The 16,214-nt window shown below is 35.6% G+C and overlaps 1 protein-coding gene across 1 annotated transcript in view; it reads left to right on the forward strand.

The window, feature by feature from the left end:
• The window catches only part of ESF1 (ESF1, nucleolar pre-rRNA processing protein, homolog (S. cerevisiae)), a 32,256-nt gene extending 17,451 nt beyond the window's left edge, over positions 1 to 14,805 (forward strand). Inside the window, exons 9-13 of the mRNA XM_010086457.1 lie at positions 5,875 to 5,996; positions 7,466 to 7,556; positions 12,709 to 12,776; positions 13,639 to 13,785; positions 14,348 to 14,805. Of these exons, the coding sequence (XP_010084759.1) occupies positions 5,875 to 5,996; positions 7,466 to 7,556; positions 12,709 to 12,776; positions 13,639 to 13,785; positions 14,348 to 14,647 (728 nt within the window). The 3' untranslated portion in view covers positions 14,648 to 14,805. The remainder of the gene's footprint in view (positions 1 to 5,874; positions 5,997 to 7,465; positions 7,557 to 12,708; positions 12,777 to 13,638; positions 13,786 to 14,347) is intronic.
• Positions 14,806 to 16,214: the final 1,409 nt, after the last annotated feature.

Here is a 16,214-nt window from a genome sequence, read left to right on the forward strand (position 1 = left end):
CCTTCTTGTGGGGCTCCTAGGACTTTTGCTATATCCTCATCTCTTTTGAGTGAAGGATGAAAAAAACAAAACAAAAAACCCCTTATCCTGATACATATGACTTTGTATAGAGTCAGTTGGATATCTGCACACTGGGCCAGATTTGTTCACATACTGATGGGTTCAATGTGTATGTGTGCACAATTAAGTTTACATTGGTAGTTTATAGTATTTTATGACAGTTTAGCAACCATGATTTTGCAGTATATGATAGAGTTTCTTCATCTCTTACCTTGAAAAAGTTAGAGTATTATCAAAGAGCAGAAGTCCTGGAAATCACAGAAGTGTTCACTTGCCTTTACTAGTTAAAACTATTCACCTCCATGAGGTCAATCAATACCACTGTTAGCCCCTGGAATATGGTTTTGTCCAAAACAAAAGCCTTAAAAGTGAAGACGAGTGTCTTAACTTTGCTTTAGAGTCAAACGTATGGCAACACTTTAGCCATTACTGATTTCAGGCAGCGTTTGGAGAGGAGGTTCTGCACATCTGAAAGGGCAGATTTTTGTTGTGGGTTTTGGTGTATTTTTTTTTTTTTTGTGGTGAAGCATAGTCAGCCCATGCTGAACAGTAGTTGATAGTTCTGGCAATATATATACAGTTGAGGCTATGCTTTCTTACAGGAGAGAAGCAGATACATTGTTATGTTATTTTTTTTCTTGAACAAATGTGTTTATTTAAATTCCAGAACAACTCAGTTATGTTCAGTTGGAGCATTCTGGGAATTCAAAAATAGTTTTTATTAGTTTTTGTTTCAATCTCTTAAGACTCCTTAATTTTTTCAGAACTAGTTTATGTCTGTTGAAATATTTTTATTATCAAATACTGCCTTAATCTGGTTGACTTATTGCAAAATCTTTTTCCTGCCCAAATGTTTCATATACAGGGAGTTAAAACAGTTAAATCTAGGAAGCTTTTCACTTGAAAGGCAGATATTTGGATTAATTTAAAAATTTGAGTTTTGGCACAAATATTTACACATGGTTATAGAAAGCATACTTTGTGAATGACTAAGTTATTCTTGAATCATAATAGTTTTACATAAACCATAGTGCCAGCAAAAATAAATTAGATGTAGTTCCAACTCGCTTTGGTCTGTTTCAGGCACAAATCAATGTTATATTTAAGCATCCATCTGTTTTCATAATCATATCTGATTTGACCAACAATTACTGTGCATCCTTATCCAGCTCCCAAAGCTCCCTTTAGAAGGTGAAGAGGGAGGAGACTACAACTGCATTTCTTGATGATATTCTGCCAGTTTTTCATTTTTTTTTTTTAATTGGACTTGAAAATTCTTCTTTCAGGAAGAATGAGATGTATATATTTATCTAGGCTTAAAGGAAGCTTTAAAGTTTGTTTTTATCGGAAGCAGAATAGCAGGCAATCCTGTCTCTGTGAAGTGAATGGTGAACCCCAACTGTATGTTATTACAGATTACGTGGAGCATGAAAATGCTTGTCTGGAATATATATTTCAATTTATATCATTGCTTGAAGCAGTCTTATCTCTTGCAGCCCAAAGCAGTGTGTGCTTGACTGCACACAGGCTCAGGACTGTAGTTCTTTACTCTTGACATTTTAGCTGCTAAGAGCAGTGTAATTTTTCATCCAGCAGTCATAGTATGTCAGGAAAACTGTCTTGACTTGAGATGTCTTATCTTCAGGGGTGACGAATTCTAATATTATCAGAATATTTCTGTCTGACATTCCTTTTAGCTACCTGCAACAAGGTGTTTCTTTTTTCTGGTAAGGCTTTACATGCAAGATGAACTTGCTTTTTTAGATTTCCTGAGAATAGAGAAGTATCTTCTTAGCCTCTAAATAACTGTGACAGTTGCATGCTGTTTAAAGTTCCAAAAGTTTTCAAAACTAAGTGTTTAGGGAAGTAAAAATTCTGGCCTGTCCACCCTCCCTCACTGTCCCACCAGTGTGAGAAGCAATATACTTAGGTTTCTTACAGTATTTATCACACTTTTAATCCTTTAGCTCAGGTATGATTTAGTTGTATGATAATATAGATCACCTTCTTCGCCTCTTTTCCTGGAACTTTTTTTGAAGATTAAATTAGACTAGTGTGGTCCATTAAGGGTATAGAGCCTTAGCCTTTTCTATGGCCAGTAAATAATGCTACCTAAAGTAGACAATTCCTTTCCCCTTCTGCAATCAAAAGCCACTGAGTGGTCAATTTGACCACTTGAATACATTCTTCCCCTCGGGAAGTGGTCTGGACAGTAGTTTCTAAGCCATTCTAATCTGTGGAGAAACTCAAATGCCTTTCATGAGACTGCCAAATACCACAAGAAAGGGCTGTATTTTCCTCCAAGTCCTTCTGTGCCAGATGGATCAAATGATTCGATTTTCCAGGCAAATAAATCAGAAAACTTGTAACCGCCTTTGAGATTTTGGATATCTTTTTTTTCTGGAGATGTGACATATATTTTTTTAATCCCGTATTTACTGTCTTCAGAGACAATATGCAAGTTGCTACCTGACCAGTAATTTTTTTTCCACAAAAGTCCTGCAAAATTGGATCTAAAGTAACAGTAATTCAGTTTCTGGGAAGCTGATGACTCTTTCATTGACTTTGTAGATGAAGAGGTGTACAGTCAGAAATAACTAACTACTTTTTCTTGTTTTTTCTTAGTGGCATGTTTTTAGTGAACTTATACAATATCCTTCCTTTATCATGGCTCTGCATTTGTTTGCTGGTTTAGTACCCACTTTTTGTGGCTCTAATGGTTTGCCACTTACTGTTAGTTCTGGCTTTTTTCCAGGATGGTAAAAGGACGCTTTATCTTTTTTTTTTGCTCCACTCTTCTCTTCCTATAAGGCATGGTTTAATATGATTTTAGATCTTTTCCACACTTCATGTTTCAGACATGTTGTAACCAGCTATTCAGTCTTTGAATTATTTTTGGCATATCGACATGTGCAAGAACAGGAATTGGTGTTTGCAGTTTTTGAGGAAAATGTTCTGCCTGCTTTTCTGAAGACAGGGAGAACTGTCCATGAAGGCTGCCCATTTTTTTCGATTATAAACTCTGTTTTAATTTCTTCATTACTGAGGAGAGCTGGAAGGAATGATGAAGAGTGGGGACTGGCCAAATGAGAAACCTGGGAGTTGGGAGAAAGAATGGAATCTAGTCTAGGACATCTGGAGAGGTCTGAGTATGACTTCTGAGCCATAAAACTGGTATGAGGGGCGGGACAGTAGGATTTGGTTAGGTGAGGGCTGGACTGGGATGGTAAGAAGGGGATGCTGAAGAAAGACAATTAGAACAAGTAGAATTGTGAAAGAGATGGCAAGTGTCAGACTTGGAGGGGGAAGCAGAAACATGATTCCTACACGCTCCCAAGATCTATCAATCATGTTGTAAAAGAGGATGTTAACTATAGGATTTCTGACTCATTTGTTAAAGAAGTTAAAAAAAAAAAGTGTGTAGTGAATGAAGAAAAGAATTGCAGGTAGGAGAAAAATACTTCATTGCTCAGGCTGTTACCTCCTGCCAGGGAAGTGGGTTCTGTCTTTCTGCCACTGAATTCTGTTCCAGTGTTTCAAGGCAAGTTGGTTAATCTCTTTTCATCATGAAATATTGTTTTTGCAAGTGCCCATCTTGTAAAGAAGAGGTTGAAAGTGTATAACCTGCATCTGAAATCAGTATTTGTCCTCATAATATGCAGGTTCTTTGTGATGTAAAGACTTTTGAAAAAGCATTCCTGAAGTGTATAGGATTTTGTACCAAAAAATGAAGATCGCTTTTAAATAAAGTGCTTATTCTGGATTTAAATATTCTGGATGTCAAATGGGGAAGCTCCAGTTATTTAACAGATTATTTTTTAAGGTCATGTTTTTGCACCATTGAACGATGTAATGATACATGTTATAGAAAACTCCATTCTGTTTCTAGAGTAGGGTTCAATTATGTTTGGTAATTTTGCTGTACATTATTGTGTTCAGTAACTTAGCTATACATTGAACAGTAACACAAAATATTGAGTAGTTACATGTTCATGATCTATGGATCATGGTTAAGATCCTTTGGAAAAGGTAAAATGTGATCATGTGATGAGAAACTGTCAATGCATATTTACAAAAAAGGCTAAATTAATGGTTAGGACATACTTGTGCTTGCAGCTTCAAGTGCTAGGCATTGAAACAGTGGCAGTCTGTGCCAAATTATGGAATTTAATGTAAACCTAATTAATACATCCAGACTTAACTGCCTGATCTGTTATGCGAAACTTATTTAGAGCCAGATATGTTGCACTTCTATGGGGTATGCTTTTCTAGGACCCTCAGAAAACTGTCATGTTCTGACAGTAAAGATTAAACTTCCTTCAGTGGAGTTTGTAGCACCCTTCCCAGCTGTTGACAGGTCAGGAAACACAAACTTGAGGGCTTCTCTTACACCGAGCCTATAATAAAAGGATACGGAAGAGGTGCAGATCTGAATTAATGGTCTAATAGTTACAGTTCCTCACTGAATCTGGTGAGAGAATGGTACTCCTCTTCTTCGATCTTTCAGTTCACAAAGTTGTTAAGTACCAAAATTACTTCTGGTAACTTGGTCTGCGAACCAGGTAAGAAGATGGTTTGTTTATCTTGCTGCTCCCCCCCCCCCCCCCTTTTTTTTTTCTTCTGCCTTGAGTTACTATAATTTGAACTGGTAATCAGTGATAACAGAAAACATTCTTTCATGTATTTGTTTTGTTTCTTTGAGAGGCTGATATGTTTTAAGCAGTCCATGCCCATATTCTCTGCTTCTTGTTAACAATTCTTTTTTTTTTAAAAAAAAAAAGCTATTTACCTTAAGCATTGAATCTGAATCTAGGTTTACTGTCATACCAGGTGTATACTATTTTTTAATTTGAGATAGTTTTCTGTTGTTAAAGCAGACTGGTACTAAATAGCTTTAAAAGGCTAGATGACTTGAAAATAACTTGTCTAGTTTAACTTAATGCATGTTGTGTTATGACAGTACATAATGCAATAAATTATTTGGGTTTTTTATTTATATTTTTCAGTGCTTTCTAGCTGTAAATTTATATTTACTTTGATTCAAGTAATAGGTTATTGTTCTCTTTTACAATGATGGACAAAATAATACACTGGTCATAAGAGATACTGCAGTATAATCATAGTATTATCACAGAGGCAAAGTTTTAGGAATGGAGATGCTATATATAACAACTTTATCATGGGAGTGAAGCATACTGATACAGCAGCAACCAGATAATATCTTTGTGTGAAATGGAGAGCACCAGCTATAGAGGTTCAAGCCAGCTGTGAGATAACCCTGTATTCTGAGAGTGATTTAACGTTTCAGAATTGGTGTCAAGTCACTTCATCTTTTCTACTTTGTTTTGCAACACATGAAAAAGGGGAATGACTGAACTGTATTTGAGGTGTTTTTGTGAATCTTAACTAATGATAGTAAGGTACATTAAATATAAGGGCTCTGTATTTGTCTGTTGTTATTTTTATTGTGTTGCTCTCATGCGTAAAAATGGCATCGGTAGACTGTACAGTCTGATGTCTGGAGAGGAGACCGTTATGAAGAATAGCAAGAGTGTCAGCAATTGGATTATCACATAAGCAAGCTCTTTTTCTGACTCTCGTATAATTTATTACTGCAGGGATGTTTTATTTGGAATAACATATCCTGTAAAGTTATCTTATTTATGAAGATGTTGTTTGAAGCAATATTTATCTTGTTTTCACAGACTTGTTAAAAACTAGATTATTCCTTAACAAAGGAGAAAACAGTTGATTTAAAAAAAGAATAAATCAGATTAATCTCATTTCTTTTAACTTATTATTTTTTTGTTCTAGGCCTCAAAGAAACTGCTGAAGAAATGGTCAAAAACAGGTTGGAAGGAAAGGATAATCTAACTCCATGGCAAAAATATCTAGAGAAGAAGAAAGAAAAAAGAATTCTTAAAAAAAAGAGAAAGGTAGTGTTGACCATTGGGGGGGGGAGTTCTTGTTTGTTTATTTTCATCAGTTGCTGTTATTGTTTGTTTTGGATAAACTAAATAAAAACTATATAGCTTCTAGTGCTATTTTAATGTTTGAACGTGCAGTGGTCACTTGTTTGGAGTGACCAAGAGTACTCAGACTTCCAGAGCTAAAGGATGTTCAGGGTACTACTGATCATGCATAATATGCTTACACAAAATTTTGTTTATCTACTTGTGTTGCTTTAAAGATAAATGAGTCAACAGATGGTTTTTAATTTATAGTTTTGAATGCATTAGGAAGGGTTTTTTTTGCTACAGTATGCATATCAGTTCAAAGTTGTTATGATAATGATAATTCTAGTTTTGGAAATTTTTGGCCTGAAATAATACAGACTTGTTTCCCAAAGCTGTAACGGCAAAGAATTAAGAGCCACAAAAAACTATTCAGATTTCAAATTGCAAGAGCAAATTTGGTAAATGGATCTGTGTATGAATAGCAGAGGGGTCCTAGAGTAATGTGAAATTTGCTTTTGCTTCATCATTCCACACACAGAAAGTAATTGTGCAGTAACTGACTCCTGTGGCAGTAATGTGCAGAAATAGGCAGATAAATGAAATGTTTGTGCATACGCTAGGAAAAAAAGCATGTGTCACAGAGTAGCTTTCCTAAATTCTTAAATTACCCTGAATTGAATTCATGTTGCAGAATGTTTTAAAGAGTAATCTCTACAACTTGAGTTATGGTGTGTATTCCAGCTAGCATTTGATGAGTAACTTCTTAAACCTTACAGAAAATGAGTGCTCTGAATAGATTAAGTAGCACTGTTAAGTAGTAGAGCAACTTTTGCTACCATAATATTCTTGTTCAGTCTGATAAATTAAGTCAAGGGGCAAGGTGTATGACAAAATAATTCCAGTAATAAAATTTGTTCTTTTAAATCCAAATGCAGTTTTGTTTTTGGTTTTTTTAATTTCAGAGCACAAAATGAAGCTCATTGTTCAAGTTTTTCCCCAAGTAGAGTTTTTGAGGAACATAAAGTAAGGACATGACAATGCTGTGATCCAGTAATTTGTTGGTATGGTTAGCTGATGCATCACAGTTTGTGATGGAGGTGTTCAAGGCCAGGCTGGATGAGGCTTTGAGCAACCTGGTCTAGTGGAGGGTGTCCCTGCCCATGGCAGGGGGGTTGGAACTTGATGATCTTTAAGGTCCATTCCATTCTATGATTCTATGATATAAATAGCCCTTCTTCAGGAAAACAAAAAGCTTTCAGCCTGTGAAACAGATTTTAAATTGTTGATTTGTCTTTACTAGCAATATTTAGTGTATTCTAGTTTTAGGTTGTTCAGCACACAGTATTTCAGTTTTCATCTTCATAGTTAGTAACAGAAGGAACACCTAATTCCAGTGAAAGTTAAGTATTAGTTTAGATATTGATTGAAATGTTTGTGCTTTGTTACAGGCTACTGCTGAGAGAGAACAGAGTGAAGATGAACTTCCACCTGATGTTGATCTCAATGACCCATATTTTGCCGAAGAACTTGAGAAAACAGGTGAGTCCAGGCAGGTAACTTCTAGAATAAATCTCCCCTTTCTTTAAATAATGAGCTTTAGAAACAGAGTTGGGCTAGAGTAAATGCAGAGGTAGCATGTTCAGAATGCAATAAAGTAGGTGTTATTTGCCTCAAAATGCAGGTGGTTTTCTTGTAAAATGATGCATATCGTGATATGTGGAAGGGCGGGAAACATTGTTTTGTTAGCTTTTTATTGGAGACCATTATATAGCGAATTTCTGCAGACAGCTGTTAGAAACAAGCTGACCATCTGCTCCCCTAAATATTCCAGAGAAAATAACTTCATTGCCTTTGAAGCCTGTTTCCTTTCATACAGGAGGAGCCCAATATGTATGGGTTTTGTTGAAGTTTTGGTAAATGACATAAATGTCAGATGTTTTTGCATCATAAACAATGTTGTCTTTCAGAAGAAATCAATTTTCTTTTCTCTTAGTCTGATACACATTTTTACCTGTGTACTCTGGCTGCCTAGAAACCCAAATAGTGAAATGTAGTATTTGAGGAAAGAACTTGTCTAGTGTAGATTTTTAGGATACCTTTTTTACAAGCTTTGTGGTCTGATGTTTAAGTTAACTTTTGCTGTGGTAACAGCAAATTTATTTTGAGTATGATTTTGCTGGTTAAAATTTTAAGGTAAGGATAATCAATAAGTGTGAGTTCCTGGCTTTCCATGCTTTTGGGAGCCAAAACTTAAGGGTGGCTCATACTACTGTATATTAAAAGAAGAAAAAAAGGCAGAAAAAAAAGTAGTAGTATTAAAACAAAGAAACAAACTAAATTAATATAGTAACAGATTTACAAATATCACCAGTCTTTTGTTTTGTTTGGTTTTTTTTGAGTATAGCAGTGCAGATCCAAGTTCCATTTAAAAAGAACAAATTATTTTTAATTTGATACCAGTTAGCACAGGCTTCTGTTCTGATTGTTTGAAGTTTGTATTAGGAGAAAGTAAATAATTAAAAAACAAAACCTGGCCTTCTTTGTGTCTTAATGCGCTTATGTATATGTCTTAAAAGTCTGAAGTACAGAACAGTAGGGTGAGTCCTATCCATGTTTTATAGTTATGCAATGCTGTTTCCTGCCGTGCTTTCCTGGTGAGTTGTGTATAGGTTATTTCAGGACTCATTGTAAAGATGCAATTCCTTCCACCACTTTTTTTTTTTTCGTAATGAGGAAGATTATGTAGGTATTCTCATGCTGATGCTTGATGTTTCAATGTTCTATGTGAAGTCTCTGAAAAAAAATGTTTTTTCCTGTGTTATGTAAGAAATTCTTTGTCATGGAGGGGCTCAGAAGAGAATGATCATATCTGCAGATTATTAAACCTTCTTGTCTATTACATAGAGGATAGGCTTTTAGTGTGCGTGGAGTCTTTGGGGATAGTAAAACAGACATAAAAGTTAAGAAAGTGAAACTACTGTCTGCAAGATTACTGATAAGCTACTAAGAAAGAGGAGGAAAACAGAATGTGGCTAACCCTGGAGAAGTTTTAAAGGGAGAGTACACTGGTTGGCTGAAAGCCAGTTGACATTTTAACGATGATTACACAGCATAACTTTGTCTGGCTTTCACCAAGTTTACCCAGAACAGCTTTTGTCTCAAAGCTGGGGCTGTTTTTAAGCACAGCTAGTTTATCCAGTTGGGGAAAATGGGTTGCAATCATCTTTGAACTAGGCTGTACCTCTGCCAACTCTGTATTTAGGGTACAGGCAGCATTAACTTGAATGATCGTAATTTTTCATAAGACTTTCACAACTCCACTGAAAGATTTAAATTTCTCCCTTAAACTGACTGCCAGATGATCTTAGATTATGCTGAAAAAGCAGATGACAGGATATGTGTGCAGACTCAGGTAGACCATGACAAACTGAGGATGCAGTAGTGCTGTTAGGCTTTTGCAGCCATGTATTTGCTCCCATGCTGGATTCGCTTGTTGACTGTAATGTGTGTGGGTCTTGTATAAATTAGTTTTTGACAAGCTGAGGCAATTGAAGGGAAGCAGGAGTGTAAGGAGCTGTTAGACAAAGGGTCTAACAAATTTGAGTGCTGTGAAAGGAAAACTGGAAGTTATGGGAAGTCTACTCAAGCGTATATTCATCAGGTTTGTCTTTGCTCCTGAAAACTGTTTGTAAAGCAGGCAGTGATTCTGACACTGTGGATGCTTCATCTTGGGAGAGGCAAGGTAAAGCAAATTTGTTGTGCATGCTATACCCAAAGAGAGTGTGCAGGGTGCAGGTGGTCCAAATGAGCACTCCAGAAATTTGTGACAGTGCTTGCTTTGCACAAAGTTTTCATATGTTCATAATCCCTGTGTGTACTATGGGCAAACATGTAAAATGCTGCATATATATAAGCCTTGATGTTGCATTTCAGAAGCTTGATTCTAGTTGGTTGTCTAGAGAAAAAAATAATTTGTCACCTTTGGTTTACATTGATGCACATATTGTTTCAGATAGTGTTGTAAAACTTTATTTTGCCTTGGCCAGTTTCAGTCTTACTGCATCTATTTCTATGGGGTCTCAGAAAATGTTCACGTAAGACAGAATTACTTTTGTAGCTTCAACTGTTAGAGGATTGATAGCTGAATAGTACAATTACTTATTAACTTGAGAGCAATGTCCTGCTTTTGGGGATTGCTGAATAGTTTCAGAATGCTTTAGACTATTAAACACAGTTTCTATTGATCCTTCTTTGAGGAAAAGAATGTCTTTACACGTTATAATAACTTCTATAGGTTCCAAACCATTTAATGCCTTCTCATGACCTAATTTATGATATATGTAGGAATTGATGGCTTTTTAATGCTGGAAGGTAGCAGTTATGACTGTGGGATCATAAGAGGTTAGCAACAAATTCTGGGTATCGTTGTAGAATGTGAACTTGGAAGAGAAAGGTCTTAGCTGTATTACTGATTCATTTCCTGTGTGTTTTTGCAAGGAATTTTAGACTGACTTTCAAGCTTCTGAGTAAGACATATGGGAGGTCTTGTGGGAGGAGTACTTGGTCTGGGGTTGGTCTCTGTATTTGAAGTGTCAAAATTATCATTAGCTTTTACTGTTAGCACTAGAAAGTTGCTGATGTGCAAAATGAATGTTGGAAACCGAATTCTTGAGCTGAGAAAGAGCTGAATGGCAGCTTGAGGGGAACTTGCAGCAGAGACAAGAAGCTTTTTTCACTGGCTGGTGGCAGCTTTCAGTTCTGCATAGCATTGAAGACAAGTAACTACTGCTGTAGCATGGACTAAATCTGATTAAAAGATGGCAGTGGGGATTAGGTGGTAGGTAAAATCTGAGGGTGTGGAATAATTTGTGGAGGACTCTTATTACAGGTTTTACATTTATATGTGTGCAAAAGGTGGGGGGGGACTTCCAGAATGTATGTGGGGAGAGGGACTACATCAGGAGAAAGAAAACTATGTATTTGTGAATTCTGAAACCCAAATTATTTTCAGCATGATGCAAAGTTTTAAGTGCTCAGAGTGATTTCAGGTACCAAGCTGTTTTTGTTAGCTGCACAGGGTCATAGTAAGAAACAAATAGCTGGATCCTAGTGCCTGGTTCACCCCCATCTGCAGCAACAGAAGTCTCTGAAGGCATGAAGATAACGCTGTCTTCACTTCTGTGATTCTACATATAGTGAAAGGCGAGGGAAGATGACTTGAGGAGCCCTTCTTTCCGGGATGGGTGGAAAGGCTAAGCGATTTACTGATTTAACTTCTAGAATAATTGTCTCCAATTGTATCTCTGCACCCTATTTCCTTTTCTATAGTTTAGCCACTTCTGGGAATATACAAAAAATTTCAGAGTTGTTGAAGTCTTACATAAGACATTTATTTCTTCCTTCTACACACTAACATAAATTTTGTAGGTTAGGTAACAATATTATAGCTGAATCTGATTTTCCGGCACATTTTCTTGAACCACTAAATTAACATTTTAGTTCTTGATCTGATGCCATTGTGCATCTGGATAGTTTATTTTTTGGTGGTAGTGGTTTATTTCTTCTAGAAATCCATTTCCAACTTGGAATCCATTTAGAAATAGTCAAGGGAGGAAAAATTGTTCTTCAAGAAATGTATCCTGTTCCAGGTTATACTTAGTGATGTAACTTGACATTTTTCTGGCGTGTTTGGTTTTCTAGTCTGACTACAAATCTGGTTTAACAAAATGGAGCCAAATATCTTCCTTAAAGAGTACCCCCAGTGGACTGTAATAAATTGCCTGGGAATGTAATTCCAAATTCAAAGGTCAGGGTACATGGTTCAGGTCAAGAAACCTTCTGCTTTTCCTGCTCCTTCTTGATCGAGCTCTACAGGCATTCCAAAGAGAGTAATTTGATGTTGTAGGATTTGTAAATGGGTTTGTTTACATTAAAAGTTACATTTGACTAATGGTTTATGCTGTTGCTATTCATTATGTCTGTCTAATCAGCACTGTGTATCTAAAGTAAATTCGAAGAGAGTAAGAGAGCTTCATCAGAAGAATATTCAGTCTGAACAGAGTCAATCATATTTTCATTCCTGTGATTCTGTTCAGGTCTTATTTCCAAGGGTTTTTTTGTACTTGCGGTACTAACAGCACAATATGGTCGTCTAGCCTTGCATATAAATTTTAAAAACTGTTTGTCTTTTTTTTTTTTTTTTTTTTGACTGATATACTCTTTTTCAGCTGTCAGACTTGTATTCTGGATACAGAGAAGATACGCACATTTGCTATTTATTCTAAAATATTTATTCATTGTCTATTTAAGTAGAAAGGATGAACAATTTGAGAACTGCAGGACACTTCAATTACGTTTCTGAGCATATGAACTAATCTATCTTTAAAATGCCCTGGGAGTGGAGTGGTACTCTCTAAAAAATACAATAAATAAATTCTTTTTAACTGTTCTTTTTTGTTGTTGACTTGTTTATGACATTTGAATATTGCTGCCTCCTTAAATTAAACAAATATTCAGTGGATTTTTATTGCTTTAAATCTAGGTGGTTTTTCTTTTCAGTCTTTTTCCACATCTGACATTTAAGTATTGATTACAAGAAAATGAAATGCACTTAGAGCTTCTATTCATAGGTAAATTATGCTCTTATGCATAAGCTTGAAAAAGTGCATGCATGTCCTATATTTGCACTTAGGTTTAAAGAAGAAGCCAGAATCAGTTGAAAGTACCTCAGAAGATGAAAATGAAGTTGAAAAACAGAAGGTAAAGTGGTTTAAAATGCTAAGAATTGCTTGTGTTGCATTGCCTGACTTCTGCAAGTATTTGTTATATGTTTGTGAGTGGAACTACTAAATTCCATAGGACGGCAAGAGAAGAAAACTGTATAATTTTAATAGCAAGAGCTTTTGGAACAAAAATTACCCAGGAAGAATGGTAGATGGCCCATGGTTTGATGTTTTAACATTACTTTATGGTATTCTGCTGGAAGATTATAGTTGAACACAGCCATTCACAGGGTTAGGTAACACTGAAATGTGAGGGTGCAGAGGCCATATACTGATTGAGCTGATAGTCCCTCTAGCTCTAAAGCTATCCCAGTATGTTTGCCTGTTGGACAGTACTGAACGTTCACTCTTAACATCAGCATTATATGAAACATTTGTGTGTTCAACCTTGCCCTTTTACCCTTGAAGATTGAATTGTTTGTTATTGCATGTTTGCTTTTCATTCTTTCTCATAATAAGTTAATTAAATAAATTTATTAAATTCATATATGTTTGTTTTTATTTTGCTGTATAAATATCAATATATAATTGTATCTGATAATGATTTCTAAGTTATGCTGTACAATTTTCAGATTAGATTGTTAGGATGTTTGAAGGTTGAATGTGGGTATTTGCATTAATTTTATATCTAATAAAAATAAAATCAACCTATCGTATTGAATATTATACCTCAAAATGTTAAAAGAATGTTGTTATGGATGAAATAATACTTCCCTGACAATCCTATTTCAACTCATTTACATGTATGTAGCCTCATACAGACTTTATTAATGGACTGCTAGATTTTTCATTGAAAACTTAATTTCATTGCGTACATGGACTTTCTTATTTTGTAACAGGCTGAAATGGCCCTGCTTATGATGGATGATGAGGATGATAACAGAAAACATTTTAATTATAAAAAGATCGTAGAACAACAGAATTTGAGCAAGAAGAAAAAGAAACTCTTAATGAAAAAGAAAGAATTACTAGAAGATGACTTCCAGGTAATGGTATACTCAGCTAGAACCTTTGGTAATATCAGTTATTTTCAGGACAAAGTTGGTGGTCACATATCTTTCACCTCCCTTACTCTATCTGAAGGAGAATGACCTAGATCTACCTTTTAAGGGAGTTACAGGCTGTTCTCAAAAAGGAAGAAATATGTTGAAGTGGAACAGATTTAAACTTTGTGTAAGATAACAAGACGCTATTTATGCAAGGCCTTGTAAACAAGATGCTATTTATGCAAGGCCTTGTACAACTCATTGTCTAAAATACTCATTAGTATGTTTGTTCTGATTGTTATGCACCTCTGCTTTCGTCCTGGTGAGTTCGCAACAACAAACCTTCCCTTGGTCTGCCACTAGAGGCATATACAGAATTTGTACAAGCATTCACTTGTCTGTTTTACTAATACTATCTTCTGGCTCTCTACTTCACACTCATGGAGATTTTGTGACTGGAGCAGTTCCAGGAATGGTAGAAAAATCTCATGAGCTATGACTCTTTAAGCAGCTCATTGTGGGTAAAGATTACCTAAAATAAATAGTCCTTTTCTGCCCTCAGGTAAATGTTGCTGACACAAGATTCCAAGCCATGTTTACTTCTCCCCTGTTTAATTTGGATCCTTCGGATCCAAATTTCAAGAAGACAAAAGCAGTAGAAAAGATCTTGGAAGAGAAAGCTCGCCGAAGAGAAGAAAAGGAGCAAGATCTTAAGGAGGCAATCAAGGGGCAGGAGAACAAGATGGCAAAGAAAGGAGAGGTTGCTAAGAAAGCCATGGATCCTGCCTTATCAATGCTAATAAAATCTGTCAAAAACAAAACCGAAGAGTTTCAAACAAGGAAAAAGCAGAAATTCAAATAACTGAACTTTGTTTTTACTCAGACTTTACTTTAGTCTCAGTTCTTTTAAGTGGTAACATCTCTTGAAATTACTACAGCCTGCTCTGATTCCTGTCCACCTAAAAATTCCTGAAAAGTCACTTAATTATGGTGGTGAGTTTTGAAGTAACTAAAATAATAATCACTCTTCTTCTACAATAAATACTGGTTTTTACTATTATTGAAAAACTGTGTTGAAAACATCTAAGTACAGAGTTGGCGGGCTTGGGGCGGTTTGTTTAGTATCATGCCGTCTCTGAAAGATAATAGAAGTGCTGAAGATGGCTACAAAAAGTAGCCATCATTATGGTTGTATTTATAAATAAGAGAAACACTTCTGCAGAGGTTTATTGCTGAGACTAAGAGGTCTTAATGTTTTTAATTCCACACAAGTCTGTAAAACATATCTCTGTTGATAAGGTAGTACTATAACTAAAAATTGAAGAAATTTTGTATACAGGGGTTTTTTCTATTTTTAAAAGATTACATATATGCTTCATTAATTTATCCTTTAAATACTTGAAGACTTCCTGGATAATAGAATTAGTTAATGGAAATATTGCCATTTAGAAGTGTTTCATTAGTATATATTGAAAATAAATTGTTTAAATTGGCTCAAAGGCCATTTTTGGGTACTTAGCTGTGTTTTCTTCTGTGCCTAAATGAAATTATGTCAAAATTTAACTTTTTGCTGTTAATATCGCATTCTCGCTAATATAGTTACACTTATACAAAGTCTTCCAGCATTGCAAGTGTTAGAAAGAAAAAAGGAGATGAAAGGTAATTTGTAGTTTTAAAGAAGTATTGTTAGTTTCAGAGACATTCTCCTAATTTAAACACGGAATTCTATTAAAACAGAGGTTAAAAACTAGATAATCAAAACTGGTGTGTATATGAAGTAAAGATGTCTCACTATGTAAAGGAGATTATGGAGTCAGATTTAGCACATGAGAAGTTTTATACCTAACAGCCAAAATTGACAAAGTAATTAAGGGACACAATATAGAAATACAGGCGGAGATAGTTTCTGCAAGAGTGCTTTGCCATGATGTGCCTGAGGAATACTTGCAGACCTCAAACATTTTAAATGTAATAGCTCTTCGTGAACATTTGAACATCTTCAGATTAATTTTCAAGTAGCTAACGGAAAAAGGTGAGGAGATACTACTGTCTTTTTTTATAGTCTTTTGAACCAGCTTCTGTGGCTTCTTAGCCTTTCAAGCAAGATGGCAGGACCCAACAAACCCCTGTTTTGTAGTATGAACTGACCAACTGTGATGGAGGACAGGGAAAACTTGTCCCGCCGGAAGTGGCAGGAAACTTCTGAACATGGGTGTACAGTGGAGAACAGCATAATTATATTCAGCAAGATACAAATTCATAAAAGAAAGAGAGGAAAGAAAGATGCTTTGGTAAACAGAATTTTCCACCAAGAGAAGTATCCCTGCATCAAACAGGAGAGACAGTTGTTACTAATTAAGAAAATGTTAAGTGTCATACAAAAGTGATAAGTGTACACATTTGGAGTCCCCCAGGGTTCGGTATTGGGA

Source organism: Pterocles gutturalis, unplaced genomic scaffold, assembly GCF_000699245.1.
Source record: "Pterocles gutturalis isolate BGI_N339 unplaced genomic scaffold, ASM69924v1 scaffold9451, whole genome shotgun sequence".
NCBI lineage: Eukaryota > Metazoa > Chordata > Aves > Pterocliformes > Pteroclidae > Pterocles > Pterocles gutturalis.